This window comes from Accipiter gentilis, chromosome 2 (genome assembly GCF_929443795.1).
Source record: "Accipiter gentilis chromosome 2, bAccGen1.1, whole genome shotgun sequence".
NCBI classification, from domain to species: Eukaryota; Metazoa; Chordata; class Aves; order Accipitriformes; family Accipitridae; genus Astur; species Astur gentilis.
In genome coordinates this window covers 18,936,256-18,964,150 of record NC_064881.1, presented here as the reverse complement: position 1 = coordinate 18,964,150, position 27,895 = coordinate 18,936,256, and the positions used below count along the sequence as shown (strand labels likewise).

The following is a 27,895-nucleotide window of genomic DNA, read 5'->3' as shown; positions in this document are numbered from 1 at the left end:
ATCTATTTGCAGAGACATTTGACTATACTAGGTATCCTAGACCCATCTTGTCAATGTGATTTACATCATGACACAAGATATGATTACTTTGATAATGCGCGTTTACTCTTTTTTGCATACCCTTTCAGTGTAGTAGGGAAAAAGTCTGATGAAATTTGCAATCCTTTTGTCAGCAGCAAGAGCTCTACCCACACACTTGTCAGTCAGATTTACCTAGAGATAAACTTGATTTTGGGATTTCAGGGACAGCTAGTTTTCCCCAAATTTGTCATGCGATACTATTGCTGTATAGTACATTGAAATCAACAGTAAAAAAATACAGCAATTACTTTGGGGGGGATTTCCGTTACAAACAGAAAGGAATTACAGAATATGGTGTTGCAAATGGTGTTTCTGTGGCTATATTGTCTATTCATAAGTAATCAAAGTATTCTTATTTATGAGATGATGGAAAATTGTCCTGTGTGACAAAACCATCAAAAGCACCCACGATGATCTATAACAGGGAAGTATATGCTTATGACATTTTATGTCAAGTTGGAATAATATGGTGCCTTGAAGCATAGGGAAAGGTATGCTACAATATGGTTCATGTATTTTTGGTAAACCAGAATGCAAACCTATTTTATTCCTCACAGTTATGTGTAGTTTTTGTCTGGCTTGCTGTCACCATACAGTACAAGGGTGACTACTGGGGGTCAGGAGCAGGGGGTACTGGTCACACCTGGAAAAGGAGGTATACATTTATAGAATCTGGGTTTAAAATGTTTTTTCTGACTGACTAGAGAAGTCAAGATTGGGTCTATTACACTTGGTCAAGGTTTGGAAGAGGGAACTCTGAGTGTGTGAAGCAGAAATAAGCCATAACATTTGGTGCCAGACAATCTGGGGCAGAGTGCAGAGATGTGCTGTAGCAGAGAGATCTGAAATTATATGTGTCTGTTACTGGATGCAGAAGAATAACTGTTGCTTCACTATTAATATAATTTTGTGAAGGCATATGCAACACAGAATTGGCTGTAGTGGTCCAGACCAATAGATCAACGGGGCCGGTACCCTGCCTGCGGCAGTGGCCATCAGCAGACACCCCGGGAGCAGCGAGGACAGGCTAAGCTTGTATAAGACTTGCCCTAAGCGCTTTTCCAGCTTCCAGATATTTTCATCTCAGGGGATTTCCAAAGCTGATGTTGTTTGTATGTTTAGGGTGTGCCTGCATTAGGATTTTAATTTGGAGCAGGAGTCGGTTTTGAAGCGAAGAGCTTTGGCTCAGGAGAGCGGACCTAGAGCACCCGGCTGGAGTCCTTCCAGACAAAACTAACCTGGAAGGTGTCCTCCAGACAGTACCGAATTCCTCCAGCCCCTATTGAGGGTGCTCAGGACATTAGATCAGGCTGGATGTACACTGAAATGACCTCCCAGAAACAGGCACTGAAGCCTGGGGTCATTGCCACCTCTTGTTTGGTCCCACAGATCCAACCCGCTGATGCAGCATGGCTGTAGCACCCCTGAATGCTTCTCTTTCAGGGGTGTCTTCAGGCTCCCCTTGAACCCTTGTAGTCTTTTGGGTGCCTGGAATTTTTTGACAAAAGGTGGCACAAATCTCCTACCTTTTATCTGAACTCCTTCTTGTGTTTAACCTGGCTGCTGCCAGCTTGTGACCTTGCTTTAGTATTGGGACAGGCAGTGGAGAGGTGATCCTCATCCCCTTTTCTGCTCATGATTTTGTGAGGGGCTGGGTTTTCTCCTGCACTTCCCAGTGTGTGTGATGCTCAAGAATGGGATAAAATTAAATTCAATGCTTTAGAAACTTAATTATTTCTCTTGGCTAATATTGAAGTATGTCTGTTACTATGAAATCAGCTGAGGTTGAATAAATTAACCCCCTCGTATCAATGAATGTAGAATGACGGGTATAAAAATAATGTATTTTGTGGCTATATAGCTTGACTTCAGCAAGGCTTTTGCTGCCCTGACAGTTAAATCTTTTCACTTAACAATCTTATAAGCAAACTAGGCTAAAGCAGTCTAGGAGAAACTACAGCAGAATACTATAAAGCTGTGTAGGAAACCATGTCCAGAGAGAAGTCAGTGAGAGCTCACTGTTAAAATAGAAGGATGGCTACAGCAGCATTCCTCAGTGTCTGCCTTGGGCCCAGCATTTTCATTAATCATTTAGATGACGGAACAGAATGTGTTTGCCTATTAAATATGTAGATGACACCATGCTGAGAGGGGCTGCGAGTTCTTTGGAGACAGGATGAGAACTCAAAAAATGGAGATGTGATCTGAATAGGAGCAGGTGTGAGGTATACATTTAGGCAGGAATGATGAACTGCACAAATGTGGGATGGGGAATGTTGGCAGCTCCTTCCAGGCTCTACCTTTCCCTGCGGACCGTTCTCAGTACTCCAGATATTAGCGGCACACCAAGTACCCTCATCCGCTGTTGTTTTTCTTGCTCCAGAATTTGTCAGGGCTTGGGCTTGTCGAGGCTCAGGGCTCAGCTGGATACTGGATTCTTTAACTGGGTTTCCTTATGAGGACCCGAGAGTGACCATTGGACAGCGAGCTGGTAACCCAGCCGTGCACATGGAGGCTACCCTGTCGAACAGCCTTAATCCAAAGAGTACATGCTGTGGTTTCCCTTTACATACGTGGAATACGTTTCTTGCACCCGATGTCATGTTTTCCCCCATTGGTTACTGCCATCTGTCACACTGTTCCTAACAGACCGGTCTCCTGAGTAGGCTCAGAAGCTCCAGGTATTAGCAATGTTGTGTGCTCGCTTCAAGTGCAATATTTGGCCAGGTCTTTGAGAAATGACCAGTTGGGCGTCGCTTCCTCCTTGGAAGATGATCTAGGGATAGGGATCCTGAAACTAACATTTATTGAAAATAATGCAGAAAGCACAAAGTGTCTCCTGCCAAGCGGTGCCAAGGGGAGGGTAGCCTGTGGGACATGGGAAGTAAAGCTTTGCTTGACTTTGCTTTGGATCACTGTGTCCAGTTTGGAGAAACTATAGAGAGCGATAATCAGAACCTAGAAAAGAGGATCATCAGGGAAGGGTTGACTTAACAACAAAGGAGATCTGAGAACAGTCTTCAAATGCATGCAAATACAGTGAAGGGAATAATTTTTTTCCCCGCTTTCAGGGATTGAACTTATATTGCTGTAATGAATGCTGCAGTTGTATGTTCCGTTTTTAATGGCATGGCTGTTAAAAGTAGCAGAGTAGATTTCCTGGAGAGATCTGTGAAAGCAAGGCAAGCAAAATCTCTCTTGGGAATGATGCAGGTACAGTGATCCCAAGAAGGGTGGGCTAAGGTGTGCCCAGCCAACCTTGGGGTCCCCAGGTAGGGTTGGGAGTCTTTCTGTCAGGTGAGGGTCTGGCCCATTCAGACAGATGACTTGCACTTGTGAAGGGGAGATGGAAATGAGCCTCCACCCAAACTTGCAGACCTGTGTTTGAAATTTTGAATGCAGTATACTTAAATGAAGGTGTTTGCAAAAATAGAAAGCTGGATGGCTCTTACGAACAGACTTTCTTCCCTGCCCTCACCACACTATGCGTGCTCACTCTTTTAGATTTACTTGATTTTATTTGTCATGAAGTTTTGCTTGTACTTTTTCCATGCTATCTGTTCCCTGTTTTGTTTAGTATTATTATTGCTACCCCAAGTTTAATACTTAAAATTTTTAGGCATATCATGTCTGTGAGAAGGATTTAAAAACCTGGCTTCTAAAGCCAAACTCCTAAAAATATTGTCATAGACCAACAGCAACCCTGATTTAAATTAGTCAATAGGAAATGCAATTTTTCATTACATATGAATTTTGGAGCATATATTTAGAACATCACTGGCCACAACACCTGTTGAAGAAATTCTGGTCTGTTTATTTTACTGGGTTATAATGTATTTCAAGGCTTTTGTGCATTGTTTTCTTTCTTTTCTTTTTCTTTTTTTTAGTAAGGATTTTAATAATAAAAATAATATATAGCAGATAAACTCATTTAAGTTTAAAAGGTTGGGAAAATTTGTACTAGTTGAGTTATGATTCCTTATTTATGTTTAAGTACAGTAGATGAAAGAACAATCAGCAATCAGCATAAGTAGTTTAAATAAATAGTCTGAAGAAGTGTACATTGTCACAGAAAAAATGTATATTATTGGATGATCTTCAACATTTAAACCTCTGGTTTTAGTTATGTTGACTGATGTGGCTGGATGATTTTTGTTGTTTGGCACATACACAGAATCACTCTTCCAGGTATAGGTCGAGTCTCTTTTGAAGATTCTTTGTTTTACCTTGAGTTACATCTCACCTTGTTATTCTGCTTTGTTTAATGTAGCCTAAAATACTTAGGTAAAAGTATAATGTGAAATACATAATAGATACTAATTTCCATTAAGTGTAGATTTGAAGGCTGAACATGAGAATTTCAAGACCTTTTCCTTTCATTCAGTGCAAGCAACCATTATTATTCGGAGTAATTGTGAATATGTAGTGTTACACAGATGTCCAGGGTCTCCTCCTTAATCTAACCTTTGACCTCAACAGGATGTTTTTTTAGGAGAAAGAATCACTTGTATGAGAAATATACCTGTCTGTTCAAACTGGAATGCCATGGTCTAGGCTGATTAAAAAGAAAATTAATATTGATAGAAATACCCACTTCTACTGAACTCTAAAGAGTAGTTAATGTTAACTGAGAAGAGAAATTGATAAATATATTGTATGCTGAAAATTCTGTCTGCCTTTACAAAAATAGGGGGCTTTAGGAAAAAAAGAAATTATGATAACAGTCAAAATAATTCTTTTCTCCGTGAACTTAAGACTGCGAAAGGAAGTCTCGAAAAGAGAATTAAAAATGTGTTGTGGCATTTCTGAGGAGTACGGTACTTCTAGTTAAATGAGTTAGGAAGGATAATTTATGCTGGGTGTCTGCTTTGCTAATGTTCAGGCACTTCACTGTTACTGAGTCTATGGATGCTGAGAAGAGCAAAACATCTTCCAACTAGCATGTTTTCAGGAGAACTTTGTTGTTCTTACGTAAATCATTCTTTTTTTACCTGTTCAACAACAGTAAAGATTTTTGTAAATAAATTTTGCTGAAGCATAATAATTAGCGTACAATACAGTTTATGAAGAATTGTATCCTGTCTTGAAGGTACTCATTGGAAAAGTTGAGTAGGCCTTTGAAGAATACTATAAAATTCATCTTCATAGTTGATGCATATTTAAAACTTATTAATTGAACTTACCCTGGGAAAATAAGGACTCTATTTTATGCCATACTTAGAAAGAATTCTGTTCATCTGGCTCAAATGTAGCGACCTAAAAGTAAAGTGTCTGCAACCAGACAATTTGAAAAAGTTCTCAATTTCTATATGTTATTTTTTTTTCACACCTGGATGTTTTTTTTCTTGCCAGTCACTATAATGGTTATCTTAAGGTATGTTTGAAAACTTAGAATTAAATCAATGTTCTTTAAAAAAAAAGCTAGTATCCCTTAAAACTGCTCATTTAGAGTTTAATCTTGTGTATGAAGTGATATGATCTTCTCTATGATTTGAAGGAATGAAGAGGTTTTTTTACTTACTCCTTTTTTATTTGTTTACTGAAATAATTTATATGTCTGTCTTTACATGAACTTGATTGAATTAATTTATGTATCAGTATTGCCACTTATTGTAGATTTAATCATTTTAGTTAGGACTCTTTAGTGAACATCCTGGTTTTAGTGTCACATGTAAAAAGCAAGTAAGTTGAACATTTTGAAGTTTCAACTGAAGGGTAAAAATGTCATTTCTTTACTACAGCAGAATACAGTACAATCCACAGTCCATCAACACCCATTAAAGATTCAGATTCAGATAGATTGCGTCGTAGTTCAGATGGGAAATCACGTGGACGTGGCAGAAGAAACAATAATCCTTCACCACCACCTGACTCTGATCTAGAGGTACATTATATTAGATGTCTTTGACTCTATTTTTATCATTATTTTGCACAGAGAAGTATTATTTACACATCAAAAATAAAGTGGCATTGGAGCTCCCTTTCTTTTTTTTCTAACAGTATTTTCATAGAAGATAGAATTTTTCTTCTAAAGAACCTTCTTCATGAAGAGCACCTACTTTCTCCGAAAAATACTGGGGGTTTCTTTCTCCTTTTGATTAAAAAAAAAAAAAAAAAAAAAGAACAAGCTTTTCCCAATTCAAAGAAAGGTTTGTGTTTGGACAGGAGACACTTCTAGCACAATAGTGGGTTTTGTTCTCTCATGCTATGTTCACATTCCTCCCAGTGGCCCATGCTTTATGTTGAGAACACATCTCCAATGACACACCACAGCTATGAGTGTCCACACTGCATTACTTTTCCTTTCCAAAAGCTTAGCCCATTTGTCATCATGGGAAACACAATCTCACCAGGATTTAAAATACTTGTATTTGAACACTTTATTTTTCATTAAAATATAATTTTCTGTGTGGTCAGAGGACAAATTTAAAACACATATTTTCCATTGGCTGTAAGCAAAAGAATTATTTACTGATGCCATAAATTCTTACACATGCGGCATCTAAGTTCATAATTTTCATTCTTCAGGTGCCTAAAATCCATTAAAAATTAACATAGATTAAGGGGATTTAAGTGCTTAGCAGCAATTTGCTTTATTTTAGTTTTAGAAGTAATTTTCAAGAGCAGTTATATGAACTTTGTTTTGTAAGACTTGCAGAAATACAGAATTCAAACCCCAAAGATTTAATTTTCAGAGGCTTCTCTTCATTTTTTTCAGTTTCTATCTCACATCTGGCTTTAAAATAATACATTGTACAATCTCATTTTCTGTGTGTATTTGACAATAACTATAATTCTATTCTAATAGAATAATTTTATATAATAGCAATTGTAGTAAAAAGCTAACAGATTGTATTACCCTATTCTGGAAAAAACTTGTTAGTTCTGAAAATAAATGGCAAGGAAACTATGGTTTTAATATATAACCATTTCAATACAATTTTCTCATTTGTGCGCTTACTGATTCAAATTTTAACTTTCCATTTCAAGTATCAGCTTCACAGAGGAACACATTGATTTGATTCTCTTTTTTCAGAGAGTATTCATTTGGGATTTGGATGAGACAATCATCATTTTCCATTCCTTGCTTACAGGGTCCTATGCTAACAGATATGGAAGGGTAAGTGTCAAGAAACTGATGGAAATTTTCAGTAATATTTGCTGTTTTATGGTTGATACACAAGGAAGCCCAGAACATTAGTTGATTTTCTAGAGGCACACCGGTAGTGGTGTTTCAAGACATAAAAAAATCAAGGAGTAAAGCTGTTTCGCGTTTCCATTCTTTGCACTTACTCAGCTCTTATATTCAGTAAATAATTAAATAGTGTTGGGAGTAATACTTTGACCACTTGAGGTTTGGTTTGTAGGTACAGAGTGTCTGAAACCTGTTGATATCATCAAAAGCTGCAAAGGTTAGCTCCCCTCAGAGAGTGAAGAACTTTCAGGAGTGATTGCTAAAATAACATTTTAGTTCTGAGCAATCAGCAGTGGACTGTGCTCTGTATTGAGAAGGCAAGAGGAAGAATACTTTTGGACACAGACAGATTAGTCTAACATTTTTTACCTTAACTTTTTTTTTAATCTACATATTGACTGATGGTTTTGAAAGTCTGCCTATGAGTCAAATCTTTCTATTATGCACAGTCTATAAATCATAACTGAACTGATGAATATGTCTACAGACTGTGGGTTTCCTTGGTAATTCTCCGAAGAGAAATGCGGTCTTAGGTGAATAAGAACATTTTATGAATGGAATGCCCTTCTGAGATCAAACTTTGTTTTTCCAGGATTGTATTTGAGAGCTAATGTCTCAGCTTGTGCTAAAATCTGTTATGCCGTTTCATGTTCACCTCATGTAAGGTATAACTAGAAGGTGATTTTTTGGTAACCTTAAAAAATTCTACATATAAAGAACAACCAGATAGTTTTGTCTGGTTTTATGTAATCACTCTGTCTTCTTGTAAAGCTTATATTTATCACTAAATGGTTTTACCCTACACCCGGTTGAGTGAAGGGCAAAGCTACTACTGATTCAGTCCATGCCTGGGTAAGGTTCTGAATTCCTCCTAATAGCTTTTTGCATTATTAAAATCTAGAGCAGTATTGCCTTGCAACCTTTCTTGCTTGTTCAAGTGTGGTGTATTTTCAGAAGTGTTTGCTGTAATAGCAGCTTACCTGTTTGAGGAATATAATTAGTTTTTTTCATTATGTTTCAGAAAAGCAAGTTAATTCAGCAACCTCGGTTTCCTAGGTGTTATTAGTTTATATTTAGGTAGTAAAAAGACACTAGAACTTTAAATGTTTCAAGAATTATTTTATGGATATGTATAGACAACAGCTTTATGGAGCATTAAACATTTACTAAAAGTTATTTCCCATTTCTCAGGCCAAAACCAGCTTTTGCATGGCACCCCAAAATCACCAAATCTGTGACAGTTCAGTTCAGAATGAGGAGAAGAATCCCAGTGCTCACAAATAACTCAGTGCCAGCAGAATCTCACCGCTTGCTTTTGGGCAGCAGAGTAGTGCTGGAAAAGCCTAATTAGTCATCACTGTAGAAGTACTTGCGCGAGCATATTTTTTCCATTTGTTACTAGTTTCCTATAGTGGTTTCATTAACTGGGGCTTGAACATAAACACCTTTCTTGCTGGATGCCTGAGGTTGAGGAAAGTGGCTAGTGTTCAACTGCGAAGAGATATAAATACGTATGCTGCAAGGAGGTGGGTGACTCCTGATTGCAGCCTCATCACTGTTGGCACTGATTACTTGAGATGTAGCTTTCTCCCGGCTGGCTCTGGTTGCATGGCATGTGGCAGAATACTTCTGCATTGCTAAATGCGACCAACCATTGATGTTAAGAGGGGTGATGGCATTAGTGTTTATGCTGTGGATAAATATTAGATCTTTTTGGTGAGGGGTAGTGACATGCACGTCCTTGACTCTCAGATGCAGTCATGAAAGTATGCCATTCTTGCTTTGTTTTCTTAAAGTTTCATTCATATCACAGTTTCTCTTGGCTTACTGACAGCTTCAGACAACAGTTAGCAATTTCCATAGACATTAGAGGAAGACAGTGTTAAAACATTCAAAGCAAACATGCTAGAACATATATCTGTCATATGAGAATTGTAGGGTTTATTTGCAGCAATGGGAGGTGCACGATTTTTTAAAGAGTGTTTCCTAATGGTTTCTGGCCTTTAAAATCAGAAATCCAGATCATAAGTCAATCTGAAAAAAATTCAAAATTGTTGAGGGGAATTTTTGTTCTTTTCACCTGTATTCTGCTTTTTGAGCAATCTAACATCATGTTCTCATATGTTTCTGCACTGTGGTGAGGGCTAGAAATGCCCTTTTAAAAAATTAAATCTAAGCTGCTCACATAATCATTAAAATACAAAAGCCGGATCTTCAAACAAACAAAAATATCCTAATTAAATAATAGGGGATTTGGCAACTTGGCATTCAGCTCTTTTCATAATGCCTGAGTGAGTTTCATGGTGAATGACTATGAATGATGAGCAGCCCTGCTGCTGAAGGGATTGCTTTTCTTTTCCTTATTCTCTACCTCGTTCATCATAACTTCTTGCTTGTGCCACCCTTTCCTGTATATTCTTAGTTTCTCATCTGTTTTTATCACCTCCTCTCCTTTTACTGCTGTTGTGCTCTACTTTCTGCCTACTTTTGTCCTTCAGCTTTGTTGGAACAAAATAATACCTTTGTTTTGCAGTTTGTGCAGTCATGGTATAAACTGCTACATTTTTATGTAAGGGTGATTTGAATTTTGTAAATTTCATGGAAATGCATGAAGCTAGTATAGGAGTATGATTTGTCCTTCCAGAAGAGAAGAAAAAGAAACAAACCAAAACATTCCCTTATGCTTTTGGAAATTTTTTTTTTAATATGTACAGAGAGATCTATTGACCAAATACAAAGTTATCAGTTACTTTAATTGACCTCAGGGCTTCTAACACCTCAAAACTTATGTTTTGAGCCAGATGTCAACTGTTTAAGTTTTGGGATTTGGAAAAAGTCGGAGCCCTTCTTTAGCATCTTGGAGCAGGTGGAAATACATCTCAGTATTGGCACTAGAATACTGTGGTCTTTATGTACATTTCCACTCTCCGTGAAAGCACTTATATTCAGAGGCTTTAAAGGAATTTTCCTTTAAATTATACGCTATTTTAATGTGGTTTAATATATTTTAGAGATTGAGAAAAACAAAGCCTGGTTTCACTTAACCCTTCATTTGTGACCTGTAGGCTTAAGTGGAAAATAAGCCTTGTACCCAAAGTGAACTTTCCTGTTTTTCAGCTTCTTGTTTCTCCACAAAACAAAGAAATCAAGTGGGTAGAATTTAGAAATGACATACAGACAATGTTTTGGCTTCAATACCAGTATTCAAAACAAGAGGCCTGCTTAAGCAGTTTGACATTGGTATTTCTTTTCTTTAGCTAAACTGCACCTCCCTCAGAGATTTGTACCTGATTTTGACCATACCTGAAAAGACACTCCGACTGAACCTGCAAATCCTAATCAACAAGAAGAGGTTGTTAGCTTTCCTTCTCATTGTGTGACACCTCACAATAATTAGTTAGCAATTAGTGGCTTAAAATTGCAAAAGAAGGTTTGGTATGGGATTTTTTTTTTTAAAGCCTTATTCCAGCCTTGTCGTCTTTTCAAGTTTTCAGCCCCCACTGTGATGTCTGCCATCCGAGTTTAATCTGCTGCAGTGCCTTAAACCAAGGCTCTTGTGCTTTTTACTAGAGCAGTTGCAAGACTGTAACTACACAGATACTTAAAATCCTAATGCAGATAAGGTTTTTGCTTCTGGTAAATATGTGGGTATCCAGAGCTGCAGCTTAACACAGTTCTTATGCTAAGTGGAACTTTCTATAGAAAAAGATTGTGTTTAATCAAGGAATTAAGGTTTTTTTGAAAAGCAACCTGTTTTGTTTCTTCTCTTAGCTTTTATGGTATTTAATCTGACATTTTCAGTAGGTGCCAATGATTTTCTTATTTGTTTTTCTCCTAATTAAATTAACTTAATAAATGGCATTATTTTAGTATTACTTTAGAGAAATCCCCATTCTGCTTTTTCTGCCATTTATAAATACCTTGGCGTGAAATGGTTCACAGAAAGGTTTACAAAAGGCCATTTTCTCAGACTCAGAAGTGTGATAAAAAGTTTAATAAAAATGTTTAACTTAAGTCATGCATACATTGAAACTTAAAATATATATTCACAGCCATTTGTTGAAAATTAACCTTATGGGTTCATAACCAATATCATGCTCTGTCTGCCCATTTACTCTGCTTTTCAAAATGATGTTCCTATTATGGATGGAAGCTCAGAATGGGATTAGTTCTACACTGTTATGTTGGCTGTTGATAATCAAGGTGTAGCTAGTGATCTTCATTTGCATCTTAGACCCGTAGTCCATCTAACTCCTTTTAATGACTAGAGCAGAGACTTCTTTGGGTGACTTCTGTTAGTGCTCAGGCACAACAGAAATCCTTGTCTGGTTTAAAAAAAAAAAAAGGCTGATGAGGAGTGAAGGATGGTGGGGTGGTAACTAGGCACAAAGATAAGCAGGAATGTCAGAGGGAGAAGTAGCCTTAGGCCTAGCTGGAGAGAAAATATCACCTGCTTTCCACCTCACATGCCTACAAAAGTAAAATAAGGGAAGACATAGCTCTACAAATAGAGCAATATTAAAACAGAGAGACAGAATACTTTTGTTCATATTTTAAAGTCTTTCCATTTGAATTAAGAAGCCAAATATTCTTTTTTTGGTGGTGCCAATTTAAATAGAAGGCTTATTTTTAAGGGAAAAGTTCATCAAAATAGCATGATGCAATTTTTCTTTCCCATTTATAAGGGCTATTTTTTTTGATACTAGGAAACTTATTTACTCTTAATGTATGTGAGTTCAACAATAGATGTTTTGTCTGTTCTATTTAGCTTTGTTTCTAACTGCTTCTTTCCAAAATTCTTTTTCTGGTTAATTTTACTTGGATTTTGGCATTTCCAGAAGGCAAACAGGCTGCCAAATCACCATTCTTTTCCAACTCTTTGCTACTGACACATTTTGCCTTTTAACCAGTAGTTATAGAAAAATATTTGAAAGTTCAGAGATCATGTTGAAACACCTATTAATTTGATTGAGAGGTGGAAAAGAAACTAGGGACTGCATCTCTTGGTTTTTAACTTTGAGTTGTCATCAGGTTTAGAATATTAACTTATTTTAAGTAAAATATGGGTTGTCACTTCTGCAGTTCTATTTAAAATATAAATCCTAACAAGCTAACATTGTTAATAGAGGGTGTCATGAGATAATATAACATGTTCTTTCTAACTCATGCTTCTGTGTGCTTGGATATACTTGGCATTATAATTGAGAAACTCTATATCAAATGTATATATTAGGCTTTCTTTTCAATTTTTCAGACTGAAAATATATAAAACACAAAAAAAAATCAAAACAAGACAAACATCTGTAACGCATTTGTTAACCACAATGCTGAACATGCTTTTTGAGTTTATTAGCTCAGTAAGGAATAAGTTGTTATGGTAATTTCTGTAGCAAAGTTAAAGTGTGTTATGTATTAATAACAAACAATAGATTTGTTCACTCTGCATGGGTGGGCCAAACTGAAAGCATAATTAAAGCATGGTTTTGTGGAGAATCAAGGAGTGGTTTTAAATATGATTGCCATTCGCAAATGAAACGTCACCGGTGATTTGCTTTAAAGTCACTAGGTATTCCCAGGACTGAATCCTTTCACTTGTGACCAGTGAGAGTTTATTTGGAGTAACAATAGCATTATCGTGCCCCTGGTTGATCATAAAACTTGTAAACAGTTGTGAAATCTGGAGAAGTTTTAGGTGAAATGGATTTGCCCTTTCTGCACGGAGGGCAGAGAGCCCATGCCAGGAATGCATGAGGATGACCACAGAGGTCCCGCTGCATAGTCACGGTATCAGTCGAGTTAAAGTCATATTTTTGAGTTTTACCGGTGAGTGTTAGAGTACAGGATTACAGAGTTACTGAAGTTAAACTGAAGAAGTGGATGTTGCATTTAATACATCAAATAATCTCTCTTGAAAAGCATTTCCTCCAGCTTCTATTCTGGTGTGTGTGTTAGGCATGGTATTGATAGTGTACTCACTTAATTTCTTCTTTAAGGATCCGCCCACTTCTGTGTCTCTTGGACTCCGAATGGAAGAGATGATTTTCAATTTGGCGGACACGCATCTATTCTTTAATGATTTAGAAGTAAGTGTTCATTCCTTTAAAAGACGTAGAGGTGGTTTAATGTTTGTCTCTTTTAATGTGTTGTTAGATGGTTTGACAATTATTTTTGGTTTCACAGTTTTAATATGGAAATGTTTAGAAGGTATCTGTATAATTTAGTCCTTCAGATATATAATAATTTCTACACTAAACGCCTGCACTGGCATTCAAAGGTTACAATAGTTTAAATGGTAGAGTTTTGTCCTCACAGGTCTTAGTATCTATGACCACAGTAGACAAGTTTTAGAAGCGGATACACCAAAAGCATCTATAAACATTAGAATTCAATAGTCTGCATTAAATATTAAACTTCAGCTTCTATAAACAGTTAATGGCTGGGTACAGATTTCTCACTTACATCCCGCTGTGGGCAAGTATTACCTTAACCCCGAGGGAAATCATTAATGTTGTATATGCTGTGCGTCTCAGTGGCCTATTACCAGGGGTCCTCTGCTTTCCCCAGCGACAGGTACGGTTTGTGACATGCTAGGGCTTCTCTGCCGCTCATGCCGCTCCCCTGCGGTGTGCAGCGAGGAGCTGGTGTCGGCATGCCAAGGGCTTTTTCAGCCTACGTAGGCTATGGTTTGGCGACGCTTGTGAGATCGTTCTAAAACTATCCGAACTGCTGAAAGAGACTGTCACCATAATGCCTGGCTGCTTCATCTTAAAAGGGAAAAAAGCAATTTCTGATCATATTTTAATAACATGAAAACATGAAAACAATCAGATTTCTTTCCCATCATAATGAAGACAGCTGTTTATTTAAAATCCAACTGTTAAGCAAGCTTGTGGTGAGGCTGCCAACACACATTAATCATCAAGTTGTTGTTTTGCTAGATTTTAGAGTAGTGTGTTATTCCAGACAGGCAAAAGAATCTAAAAGATTCAAATGCAACTTTTTCTGATCAAAGTTAATTGGCAGCAATTGGCCTTTAAATATTTCCTGATGTTTCCCTTTTCAAAATCAAGCAAAATACACCTTATTTAATAGATGAGCCAAAATAATTTGAAAAACGCCAGTGTGTGATAGACCTCAAATGTGGTTTGTCCAACATCTGTCCTATATTTTGATTTCTTTTCATCTAAAAAGAAACCACTCACAGATGATTTGGCATCTTAGAATGTAATGAAATTATTTAAATGTGCTTTATTTTTTCTTCCATTCCGTAGTGGAGTATTTATTTTTTTGTGCTTATAATAAAATAGATGATTTCTTTAAATTTTAAAGCAATGTTTTCTTTCATTAAGGCAGCTGTATGTAGAGAGATGATTGTTTTGCATATAAGAAACACTATTAGTGAGTTGCATGTACAGGACTGATTTTTCAGATTTGTAGAAAAGTGTAGCAATGCTAGTTATTTTCCAAATCTGTTTCTGATTTCTGGTTAAATTTCATTTTATCCAGAGCAGAAGGAGAAAGTACTACTGTATCTTACAAGCATATTCAATAAAGTTCAGTGTGTTTTCATTTGCTGTGCATAGCCAGATACATAGTAGACTTGTAGCTACTTCTTCGTACATGATTGTCAGAGTCACTGCCTTGAATGGAAGTTAATCAACTGCATCTTAGGGATAGTAGATTTTCTTCTGCTAATGGGCATGTTACAGCTGTAACAGTACAGCATGGCAGTTCATTCACTGAAGAACTGCGAAGCTATGTATGAACAAACTACTGATCCAGGTGGTTCACGGAAGCAGAGGAGCTCACTGGATGAGCTTGGGTCCTTGCATTTCGCCCATAAAAAGCAGGTTTCTCTTGTATCTCCAAGCTCAAGTGTAATAGTCTGTGTCTATACCCTAGCCTGTCTTCTTCATAGACAGAGGCAATTAGGAGTGAGCAGTTGCGTTCATGTCCTCGTACATGAGCTGCAAGTGCATATTTCTGAGGAACATGAGCTCCAGTCTGAAAGGTCATGCCCTGTCTAAGGGAGTGAAGAGCATGTTCAGCCTGCAGAGGAGTAGGTTTGTGCTTGTGGACTGCCATAGAGAAGTCTTTGGAGAAGTACACAGGGAGGGCGGCTTAAGAGAGCCTGTTCTTTGTGGGAGGCAGCACCTAAGGACTAGACCTGGCCACAGAATGAGGCTTTCAGTTCACCAGAAATGTCACGTTTTTTGACACTTCACAGATGTGTGATGTTTTTGAAGGAACACATCTTCCTGGAGCCTCAGTGTGTCGTTCTTGTGAGCATCATTGTTATTAGCAGGGCCTGCCTGGTTCCCAAGGCCTGTGACCTCAGGGCCGATTCCTCGCATCCATCTCAAACCAAAAGTCCTTGCTTGGTGGTTTGGAAGTTCAGGCTGCCCTACAGCTTGACAGACTTCCATGAAAACTGCGGGCAATTTGGCTTGGCTGTGCCTCAGGCTTAAAGCATCTGTTCTTGCTGATGAAGGACTGAGTCTGGAAGATGTAGTGGTGACCCTGCTCAGGCCTAAGCTTTCCAATTCATGCGCACAAGCATCTTGGCTGTTAGGAATTGAGAAGTTTGTAGGCAACATTACCAGCGAGCCACAGAGCTTGAGCGTCCTTGCCCAGAAATAGTATGAAGACGGGCAAAGCTGGATTTGGAACGTGTCTAACCCGCAGTGTAGACACGTCTTTGGGTCTAGGCATAATTCAAAGTGGGAACCTGAAAGCTGATGCTCTCCGGCTCACCCGGGCTCAGAGGGAACCCTTCCTGGCATATAGAGAGGCTGGGTTTACGGGCAGGCAATCATCTGTCATAACTTTGGCCTATGATGCACATTTTTCCAGATACCACAAGTTAATGTTTTTTAATAAAAATCTTCTTTTATCCAACACGTTCCAGAAAGCTCTAATCAGAACAGTTCTCTTGTCATCCAAGTTAGGGGGAAAGTATTTTGTCTTATAAGCTGCTGAAGACTGATTTAACATTTTGAATGCAAAGGGCAGAGTTGCAGCAGTGATCTCCGAAGCACTGCTTGATTTGTGTATGACCTAACTGGCTTTCCAGTGATTTATTTAATGTTATTAGGTTAAATTCTAAACTTCAGCAGTCATTTTTCAGTCTGTGTAAAGTGAATCAATGCCAACGTGTACCAGTTGAAAACTAGTTCACCCATCCTAATTTAGTAGGGGATACAGCCTGCTAAATGAATTATCTAATTTCCTATACGTTTCCTTTTATGTAATAATAATAATAATAATAATAATAATGATGGTATTTTTAATTGGCATTTTTCAAACTCAATGAAAAAATTCAGTCAGATCTCACTGTCTAGCTCCGAAGTCAGTTTTCTCTTTATGAATGGGTGAGCTGTGCTTAGATTTACAATTATTTACTGCACCCTCAATTTGTGCTAGTTCTTCGTTTATTGCTTTGAGAAAAAGTAAAAGAGATGGCTTACTTCCTTCACTTTGCATAGATTTATTTGGAGTCATTAATTCCCAATTGATGTAATAAATAATTTCAGATCTCGAAGGAACATTTCTTAAACAGCATGTTAAAGGGATATGACAAGTTTTTTAACACAGTGAAAGGAAAATATTAGTGTTTACTAATGCATAATTTGATCTAAGTACTGTCATAAGCAATGATTTCTTGCATTAATGTTAATTTCATAATGAAATTAGAGAAGTCAAATAATAGAAAGTAGTGCAGTGTTCTCAAAATTTAGATTCCAAAAGCTGTATTTGGACTTCAAAATAGGAAGTTTAGGTTTTCAGTATTGAAAATTTCATTTCAATAGCTCATATTCTGCTCTATAGTAGAAGTTTAATTGTGTGCAGGGGGGAATAACTACATTGATGAAATGGTCTCAAGAGGACCAGGGTTATCTCATCAGAAAAGAATGTGTGATTTTACATGCTGATTATGTTGTGATAGGGATAATAAGATGTAATATTTTAATGGTATGTATGGAGCAATTACACATATTGGTATTTTAGGATGTATGCTCCAGTGTTTTAGGGAAATTAGCAACTTGATGATAGGACTGAAATGTGACATCAGCCTACCCGCATCTTTAAAGACTGTATATATTTACATATTTATACTGACCCTCTTAAAAGATTAGTTTATTCATTTCTTTGGCATATCAGGTGCACATTGGAACTAGATATGTTAAAGGAATAAATGCTAGTAGTGATTATGAATATCTTATTTTAAAAAGTTAGTTCTGTGCTTTGCAAAATCTATTCTAAAATGGTACTGTCTCATTAGATCTGTTCCTTTAGAGATATTTACTGAAGCTGAAAATGTCACTTAGGAAGCCCTTTTTTTTTTTTTTTTTTTTTTTCTTAATCTGACCTAAGAGGTTTTTATGAAAAGGTACTTCTTTTTTTTTTTTTTTTTTGGTTTTGGTCCGTGCTGAATTCTATTGAAGTAATTAAAATCAAATTAATTTGTAGTTTTATTTCTTTTTTTTTTTCTTTTAACCTTTTTATTTCTGTTTGTCATTTCAGGGTTTTGGTGTGGGCTTTTATGGGAGGGTTCAAAATAAGGTTCTATATATTGTGAAACTATTGAAAAAAATAATTTTATCACTCTGAGAAACGCAATAATGCATAAAGGCACAGTAATGATGATTAGTATTCATTTTTATGCCATCAATGAAGGATATATAATACACGTTCATGGCTTCACAATTCACATCTGTTTGTGAAGTCTATGTGCAAAGTGATGATATGTGTATGGGAGTAATTTATAATGAATGGCAGTATGGTATGGGTTTTTCAGCTCCGTTAGTTGATGTATTTCTCTCACCGATAAAAGGTGAGGAACTGCTATCAGATATTACTGTAAAGCAGTAACTTTGGTTCTTTGGGGGGGAAGAAAAAAAAGAAAAATAGTTACTTACGTTCTAACAGTTAGGAATACTGACCTTGATTAATTTCTCCTCAGATTCTTACTTAAAATCCACCTGGATATGTGTTAATGTGTTGCTGATGGAAATTCAGAGCATAGCCTCTTCTGTGTGTCAAAAAGAGCTGCATAGGTGCTTTATGGTTGCAGCGTCTATGGCGTTACTTCAAATCAGTGAACCTTTAAGGCATGGCATTAGCATGTCACTATGCACAGACCCCTCTGGGAAGCTGCCTGCACTAGCGTTGCATGCGATTTCCGTAAGATGCAGCTCCGTCCGTGAGCACGGCTGGCTGGAGCAGCAGCGGGGGCAGGCGGGGGCCGCAATGCTCACTTCCCACCCCGGCTCCTGGGCAGCACCTTTGCTCCTCTGCCCCCCCCACCCGCCGCCGGCAGGGTCGGCGGGTCCTCCCACGCAGAGGAGCAGCAAAACCCTACGCTTTCCACATATGGGAACGTACCCGGCTCTCATGAAGCATTGAGATACTGACTTAAATAGGTGCATCTTTTCACAGTTTAAAGCAAAGAATAAACAGCGTTTACATCCCTGCACTCTCACGCTCCGTGTTTGGCCTGTAAGCCTCTTCCCTCTGCCCACATGGCAATAAATCGTTCCAGGACTCCTACAAGTCTGTAACTGCTAGCGTGGATTTACTCAGATCTCGAAGTTGATAGGGAAAAGTCAACTGCCACATATTTTTTATGAAAACTGCCCTTTGTGGATTGCTTGCTGCATAATTTACTATGTGGATGTGCTTGCTCTCCTTGTTCGTAGCTCCCAGTCATCGGACTACCGGTATTTATCAACGCTACCTCTCCCTCGTGTTCCTTTGTAAGCTCAAGGCTGTGTGGAGGGCAGCTTTTACTACTTGAAGTGCAACTGGGATGTCTGACACACAGCAGTATGCAGAGCCCTTCTGTTCCCTAAAGAAATTAAAGGACCTCTGAGGCCCACATTGCAATACAGACTCTCGTGGCACTAAAGCAGGTGGTGATACCTTCCGTGTTAACACTGGGCACTAAAGGGTTTGCTCCAAGAGGTGCTCCAGGGACATCATAGTGAGAGCTCAGGCCTAAGAAAGGGAACAAAACCCCAGCACAGCAACCGTGAAGCCTGATCACAGAGCAAAACTTCTCCAACGTTAGTCCCTCTTTGCCTTAGCCTTCAATCCTTACAGGTGAAACTAGGCTGCCTCCCTGCTGCTGGAAGCAAATGCACCATATAAATCACTTCTAGGCCTCAGGGAGACCTTTTCTTCATGACAGGGACATATATTCTTCTTTTCATCAGCCTGAGAATTTTCTTCTTTGTAGGTCTTGGTAACACCGCAGGAGACTAAGTGACTTTCCTCCCAGGTCCTTCAGTGACCGTGCACACAACTATGTCCCCAGTGTACCACGCAGTGCCCTGTAGGAATGCCTTTGAAGCAATACAGCCATATGTTCTGTTTCTTTAATCTGAAGGAGAAAGGGAACTATTTCCCCTCAGACCTCGATACTTTAATATGCCACAGACTCAGGCTGGTAACTTTTAGCACAGTAGCACTCTGAAGCATGATTTGGGATCATGGGCATTATGATAATACACATTATTGAATAATAACATTCAGCAGACTTACTCTGTGCAGGTTACTGCACATCTCAAAGAACCATGACCACTGTAGGGTAAAACGCTCCTCTTTCTGAAAGCATTTTAGCACATCTGTTCCTAGAGTCAAGTAATCTAAGAAGTGAACTGCTTGGATGCAAGCCAGCTGTTAAGTGCAGGCTTTGAGCAAGCTCTGCAGCAAGCTGGGGGAGCAGGTTGGCCACTATTAGTAGTGTGGAAGTCCATCATTTATTCTCTCACACCTTGTGGAAATGTCATAAATTCAGCTTTGGGCAGGCGTGATAGGTATGATGTTGCCTAGATTTAAACTTAACTAAGTTGTAGAGAGATCCACAGTCAGTGATGGGAGTTGGGGGAGCTGCAGGGGCATAGCTGGGCAGACCGAGGAAGTGGAGAAGGAGGATTGTGAAAACAGGATCACCAGAGAGAAAAGCTTGCTTAACTTCTCCGCGTAGAAAAAATCAGATCAAGATCGTTTTGTGTCTGAAGACATGCTCCAAGCTCTGAACATTTACAGGGTAAGCCTTTGCTGGCATTATGTACTAACTGGTTGTCTGGTGCACATATTTTACATACATATTTGTGTACAATGAAGTGACACGAGGTCCGCTTTTGTGGTTGACACTACTTTGTAATTCCTGATCACTGTGCCTTAGTCTCCTTGTCTACAGGTAGGGATGATGATGGTGATAAGGATGGTATCTACAGATAACAGGATGATAATTCTGTCATAAAGTACTCAAAAGGGAAAAGAGACAGCCAAGTCTGGTGATTGTAGTATTTTTTACTGTGTACGGTTGTAGTTGGCTTTCTAACAATGCTTCAGCTTGGTCTCTTTAATGTCTCACTCCTCAGGAACATCCTGGCATGAATGCACTCTCTGCTAACACAATTAGAAAATATGTGTATTCAAACAACTTTAAAAAAAAAAAGGAAAAAAAAGACATTGCGAGTAGTCATCCAAGAAAACTTTCCAGTTTTCCATTGTACTTGTTAATTTGTTTTCTATTGTTTTTTTTATTTTGGGTGATTTTTGTAAGTTGTAATTGTTCCAGTTTCAGTTATTCATACATTTCAAGTCTGTTTTTTAAAACCACAGGTTAAAAAAACACCCCAACAGTTAGAGCAGAAGGGCATCAGTCATCACTAATCATTGCAGTGTTTCAGGTGTCTGTACTTGTGAGCTAGTAACCAGTATGAACTGCATGTAGTCTACTGTTTGGTACCAGGGCTTCTGTTTGGGATGCCTAGATTTTGCTGTAGTACAAATGAGCTAAAGAGTAGGCAGGCATGCTTTGTGAAGAAATACATTGACACACAAATCACCCAGTATAGTAAAGAGCATTTCATGGGATCATCGTATGGTTTGGGTTGGAAGGGACCTTTAAAGATCATCTAGTCCAACCCCCCTGCCATCAGCAGGGACACTTTCCACTAGATCAGGTTGCTCAAAACCCCATCCAACCTGACTTTGAACACTTCCAATGATAAGGCATCCACAACTTCTCCGGACAACCTGTTCCTGTGTCTCACCACCCTCATTGTAAAGAATTTCTTCCTTGTATCTGATCTAAATCTACCCTCTTTCAGTTTAAAACCGTTATCCCTTACCCCTTGTCCTATCACTACAGGCCTCAGTAAAAAGTCTGTCCCCATCTTTTTTATGAGCCCCGTTTATATATTGAAAAGCCACAATAAGGTCTCCCCAGAACCTTCTCTTCTCCCAGCTGTACAACCCCAACTCTCTCAGCCTTTCCTCATAGGAGGGGTGATCCAGCCCTCTGACCATTTTTGTGGCCCTCCAGACCTGCTCTAACAGGTCCATGTCTGTCTTGTGCTGGGGACCCCAGGGCTATACGCGGTACTCCAGGTGGGGTCTCATGGGAGCAGAGTAAAGGGGGAGAATCACCTCCCTCAACCTGCTGGCCATGCTTCTTTTGATGCAGCACAGGATACGGCTGGCTTTCTGGGCTGCAAGCACAAACTCCTGGCTCACGTCTGATTTTTTATCCACTAGTATCCCCAAGTCGTTCTCAGCAGGGCTGCTCTCAATCAATTCACCACACCGCCTGTGCTGATACAGGCGATTGTCCCAGCCCATGTGCAGGACTTTGCACTTGGCTTTACTGAACTTCACGAGGTTCACATGGTTCCACCTCTCAAGCCTGTCAAGGTCCCTCTGGATGGTGTCCCATTTGTCAGTGTTATACGTGCTAGTGAAAAAAGGTTTGCGGTAGACAGCAAGCTAACTTTTAGCGGTATTAAACCCATCTCCAAGATGGTACCCTGAAAGTAATTTCTATCAGACAACAAAACATGTTTTATCTACATTGTCTCTCAAATTGCACATTCAAAGGTGTTTCTTCCAGTGACAGAATTTAGGTTCTTGTCCCCTTCCCAGGAAATAAAATACCAAATGCTGACATACTTTTCATGGTAACAATTGTACCTGCCCATTACAGCTAGGTTCTGCAGAGCCTGAAATACCAGATTTAAGGATTGGCCGGTACAGTAAATAGTGTATTGAAGGGCAGTGGTAAGGTACCTGGAAGTCATTGTAATATCTGCATTAAAGCACTATATAGATGGGGTCTGTTACTGGAATCACAGATCTACCCCAGGTATGGCAGCTTTAATTGCAACAGAAACTTAGTGTTGTTCTGCAGCAGCAGGCTCTGAAGGGTACCATAAAGATTGCTATATAATAAATGTCATGAGGCAGTGCTCTGAAAATTCTCTCCTAACCAATAATGAAACAATGTAGTGGTTCTAAAAAATCTGTCTAAGGCTTGATGGAAATTAAAAGATGCAAAACTCACTGTAAGAAATTTAACAGATAAGTTTGCAGTCTATTTCCATGCTTTTGCTGTCAATCCATTAGCAGATTTCAGAACACTGGCTTACGTTATATTGCTGACACATATAAACACCTGCCCTTAATGAATTTTTATTTTCGAGGGGTTGCAAAGTCCCTGGTATGTGCCACAGAGCTCTTCTGCCAATGCAGATCTTGCCCTAAGCACAGATGTGATACACTGCTTGATGGTTCAGCTTGTTAGATCCAAAACTAGGTAATGATGTGATTCATAGAATCATAGAATGGTTTGGATTGGAAGGGACCTTAAAGATCATCTAGTTCCAAGCCCCCTGCCATGGGCAGGGACTCCTTCCACTAGACCAGGTTGCTCAAAGCCCCATCCAACCTGGCCTTTTAGTGCCAGAAGTGTCATTTCATTTTTGAATAGGCTCTTTTTATTATTTAAATTATCCCAGAAGTCTGAAATAATAGAACAGTGATGCCAAATGAGTGAACAAATAGATGATACTAATGGTAAAAGCAGTTAATGTTGCTATTAATTGATGTATTGCTTTCTGTTTATTCTTGCATAGAGAGGCTTCTCGTCGGCTTTTAATATTTCATGGAACTGATGTGAACAAAATGTTTTTTACATTTTCTTTAAATATTATGAACACCACTGAACAAAAGCCTGTCTACTACTACAGATGTTAATACTGTAGTTATGACTCATTCATAACACATTTATCAGTTTCCTAAGTAGTTCATTATTAGTTTTAACCTAAAAATCTAAGAAGCTTCACAAATTCAAATAACATTCCTGAGCAGTAGATTTTGTGTTTTGGTCTCTGATTAAGCTGACAGATGTGTAAAATCTCATACAGCCAGTCAAGTCCCTGGCGCAGCTGCAAGTGCTGAAGAGTGCAAGTTATTCCAGCTAAGATCACCATTAATTTACACTCAAATATCTTTCCCAGCCCACCCTTTCTGTTCACGTAATGCAGTTTTTTTGTGCTGATTCCACCACTTTGAGGCAAACCATTTTTTTTTCCTCACTGGACTCTTCCAATGTAAAACCCAGAAGATAAACTGAAGATAACATGATAGTCACCCTTAAAAAAATTCTGTTCTTGTTCATTTGGGTACCATCTTAAACCATAAACCTCAGATTTGCATTATCCAGGTTGGTGTTTTAAGTGGATTAGTCTTTGAAAATTATGTACCTTTTATTTTAGGAAAGCTAGGCTAAACTAAGTGTCATCCTTACATGACATTTTGCAGGATGAGAGAGCATTAGCCAATCCTCACATAAGTACAAAGATTTGAAACCACAGCATAAGCATCTTAGCAGTATGCATGGTAGGTAGTTTCTATCAACCTCTTTAGCCTAGGTTTAATTTTACCATAAATTTACAATGTTATCAGTGCAGTTGTCTGGTATCTTGAGAGCCGTCATGCAGTTTGTGGTAGTATGGTTACATGTGATTGCTATGACTGTATTTAAATTTTAAGAAAATATGCATGCACATGTATTTTAAACAGATCAGTTTGTGCTGGGTTTTTGTAGGAATCATATTAAAACGTTGCTACACGGAGAAAAATTAAGAAGTGTCTTTCATTCATTTTGTTTTAAAAGCACAAAAGGAGTGCTTGAAGTTGGTTCCCAAAATGTTTGAGTTTCACAGTCTCAGGAGAATTCTACTGTTTCAGTGTGGTTACAATAAGGCCTCTATCTGAATTTCGTCCAGTTCAATGGTCTAATGAAACTTTAAAGAAAGGGGAAGGGGATTATTCCCTGTACTCGTTGCAGTATCACTTTTATTTTTCTGTGTTTTAAAGTAAAATTTGACTGCTGTTAATTGTATTTTTAAAATTTGTCTTTAGATACGGTCAAGAAGATGAGTGATTCTGTAGTAGACTAAAGCAATTTTAATGTGTGCTGTTAAAGCATGAGGATTTAATGAGGATTTTAAAAAAATGTAAATGAAAAGCTTAACAAAAGAAACAGTGAGGTATTGAAGGAGTAGATTATTTGGTTGTTCGGGGGTTTTTTTCCAAGATCCTTGTCCAGTCAGAACAGGGCAGTCCGGGCACTTTCTGAACATTACCTGCAGGACTATGCAGTCAGGAGATGATAGTTCTTAACGTGTTCACTGACAGCAGAGCACAGACTGCTGACATGAGTACTGAGCTCAGCTGAAATATTATTGCCACAAGAAAGATCAGCTGTAACTAAGCAAATGATACTTTCTGAATTGTGGAAAAACACTTCAATGAGTTAAAGGATCTCCTGTTTTTATTCTGCGTATTTGTGTAACTTGCCTTGCGAATGTGAAGTATGGATATGCAGGGGAATAACTCCTTCCCTAACATTGGTAGGCAAGGGGCAGAGCCAATTGTAGCAGCAGTAATAACTCAAGTAAGATGTTTTCTAAGAGTTTTCTCTGACTGAAAAGTTTAAAAATACTAGTCAAATATTTCAATTCATTTATTGGAACAAAATGTGTATATTTTTCTTGATGGTGTGTTTACAAGTCTAAAACTCCCCTTATGGCTTTGGTCAAATGAATAAAGCATAGACCAAGCCATAATTACCTACAAATAAGGGCTGATGAACAGAACAAAAGAGACGGTGAAAACATACAACGACTTTTTTTGTTCCATCACTATAATAGATCCAGACAGAAATTTGAATACAAGCAACCTCTGACTCCCAAACTGTCAAGAGGACTGACTAACAAAACTAATGTCTTTTTCCTGAACTCTAATCTCCACTAGTTTTGTGTTTAACAAAGCAAATATAATGACTAACAGAAGTATCTTCCGCAAAAAAATCATAAAGTGAACAGGTTTTTTTCTAATTGTTCCATTTTATTGTAAATTCATACATCTTTCCTTACCATAGGAAGGTAGGGAAAAAAGAGAGGAAAAAAAAAAGGTTCATATGACTGTAAAGTTTTAGTTTATAATCAAAACCACACTCAAGCATCTATACTAATGTGTTATTTCATGTATTGGGAAAGAGTCTATAATTTTAAATACAACATTACATATTAAGAAAAAACCCTGAATACTGCTTGATTGATTCCAATTCAGTCTTTTTTTTTAATTTTATTTTTAGTTAAAAAAAGAAGTACTGTGGGGAAAAAAAATTAAAAACTTGCTAACAGCAAAAATGCTTTTCCTATAGCTTTTATGTATAAACTTCATATGGTCATGCAAAGGGTTAAGCTATGTGATTTCAGGATAAAAGGTTTCCTGAGTTGACTATTATTCCTATGGTCTGCCAACAACTTTGCAATAAATGGAATGATTTTTATGGGAATGTGGTTATTCACAGCAAGACTACAGTTGGTGTCAGTATGAAAAATTCTTCTTTAGTAGATTCTCTCAGCAGGGATAACAGATCTGAAAGAAAGGCAAAAAGTAGTTACAGAGAAGTCTGGCTGGTGTTGGTGACAAATTATGTTTACAAAATGGTGGGGTAACCCATTGGAAAAGAAGAAATCAGGACAGTAAATCAGAGTCTTGCTCCTCTAAGTACTGCTGTTCCAAAACAAGTTACTTGTGATTGTGTGTATCATTTAATAGCTCCCATTTCTCTTGTCCATAAAATAAGTGAGACTTCGAGGCTTTCAGTTGGACAGTTGTGAAATAATTCTTCAGAAATCAGTAAAATTACTGCAGTTATACCATTATCCTTGAGATAACATAAAGTATTGGTATGTATGAATTAAAATAATTAAGGAGAAAGGAGAAAAATTTTCTCCTTTGATTAGATTTTAATATTGTTTTTATAATTATTAGTTATGATTATAATATTTATAGTTTTTATTATTTCTTAGTATCACTTGACTTTTTTAACTTCTTTAGGTTTTTAAAAATAATATTATTAGAAGGAGAGTGTGGTGGAGAATGCAATAGTATATTAATGAACTTAGTTGGTATTAACAGTTACTGCATTTAGATTCGGTTTGTGATAAGCTTTCAGAATGCTTAAAAGATTAAACCATTGATTAAGTCTGCAGTACTGCTATTAGAGCTGGTATTATCTTCCATTGGAGATGAGGAGTAAAGTTACACAGAATTTAATGATTCTCCCCAAACCATACAGCAACTTCATGGGTTTTAATTGTCCAATCATTCATAAAGTTGTTGGAGGATGGGGGGCGCAGGTTGTTACTATTTTGGTTGGGATTTTCTTTTAAGCAATAGGTGGCAGCTGTTTAAGAGGTAAACACGGCAGCTTTGAGTGCTTCCTGCTCTTTGTTTCCCTCATGCACAATTACCCCAGTTCTATTTAAAACTTTTAATTTGTGAACTGATCTTGGAGCATTGCAAGACCTCGGTGTAGCATTGTGGCATGAATTTCCCTTGTTGTGCTGGGATCACCAATGATGTACCAGCAAGAAAGAAAATCAACCTAGCTGTGTCAATGTTGGGAGAAAAAATAATTAGCCAGTACAGAGCAACAATGTTGTTCATAGGTGGAGGTTAACCTCTCTAGAGGTAAACAGGTGAGTTTACTGGCCCAAAAGTAAATATTGACTAAGGTGATGGCAAAGAAAATATATTTCTTAAGAACGTTACATTTCACATTCTCTCAAACAAGAAAAATAGCATGTGCATCCTTAAATATTCTAAATGATGTCATTAGAAATCTTTAAAAACCAATCTATGAAATGAAAATTTTTTTTGTTTGAAAACAGTTTTCAAAAGAGCATGATAGTTAAAGATACAGCTGAAAGCAGAATCAGCTCTTGTTGAGTGTTGAATGGGTTTTCATGTTTCAGTGTAATCATGCATGTTGGTCATGTGAAAATTTATTGCTGGTAATACAAAAATGGAGAATATAACAGTCCAGCTTTTCGTAAAGGATGGGGTTTGCCAGATGACCTTCATTTAGCAATGAACAATATTTATGTTCAGACCACTAGGTCTGGTTCTACAGCTGTGAGAAATAGTTGTTTTCCTTGAGGCATCCATCTGACTTTGGCAGAGTTAGTCTGATTTGGCTGTGATTGGAGGATGGATCCGGGAAAGTCTTGGAGGACCTTTAGCCCTTTATTTCCTGGTTAGCTGGATGTTGAGTAAGAAACAACTGTAGTCACTTATTACAAAAACAGGTAGAAAGGACATATTGAAAATAGATTTCTGGGCGATAAAACTCAAAAAAAGGAAAGGCTGTTTAATAAGCCTTATTCCTGATGAGATACAAGGGATGGTTGCAGGGAGAGGAAAACTTCAGATAGAGCTGGCTGAATTATCTCCCTCTCACCCCCAAATACT

The 27,895-nt window shown here is 38.0% G+C and overlaps 1 protein-coding gene across 7 annotated transcripts in view; it reads left to right on the top strand.

Annotated features, from left to right (window-relative positions):
• EYA1 (EYA transcriptional coactivator and phosphatase 1) overlaps window positions 1-27,895 on the top strand; it is a 93,332-nt gene that overhangs the window by 41,707 nt on the left and 23,730 nt on the right. For all 7 annotated transcript variants that reach the window (XM_049824317.1, XM_049824358.1, XM_049824349.1 and 4 more), the window contains 3 exons: window positions 5,823-5,965; window positions 7,118-7,201; window positions 13,270-13,359. In XM_049824317.1, coding sequence (XP_049680274.1) covers window positions 5,823-5,965; window positions 7,118-7,201; window positions 13,270-13,359 — 317 coding nt within the window. The remainder of the gene's footprint in view (window positions 1-5,822; window positions 5,966-7,117; window positions 7,202-13,269; window positions 13,360-27,895) is intronic.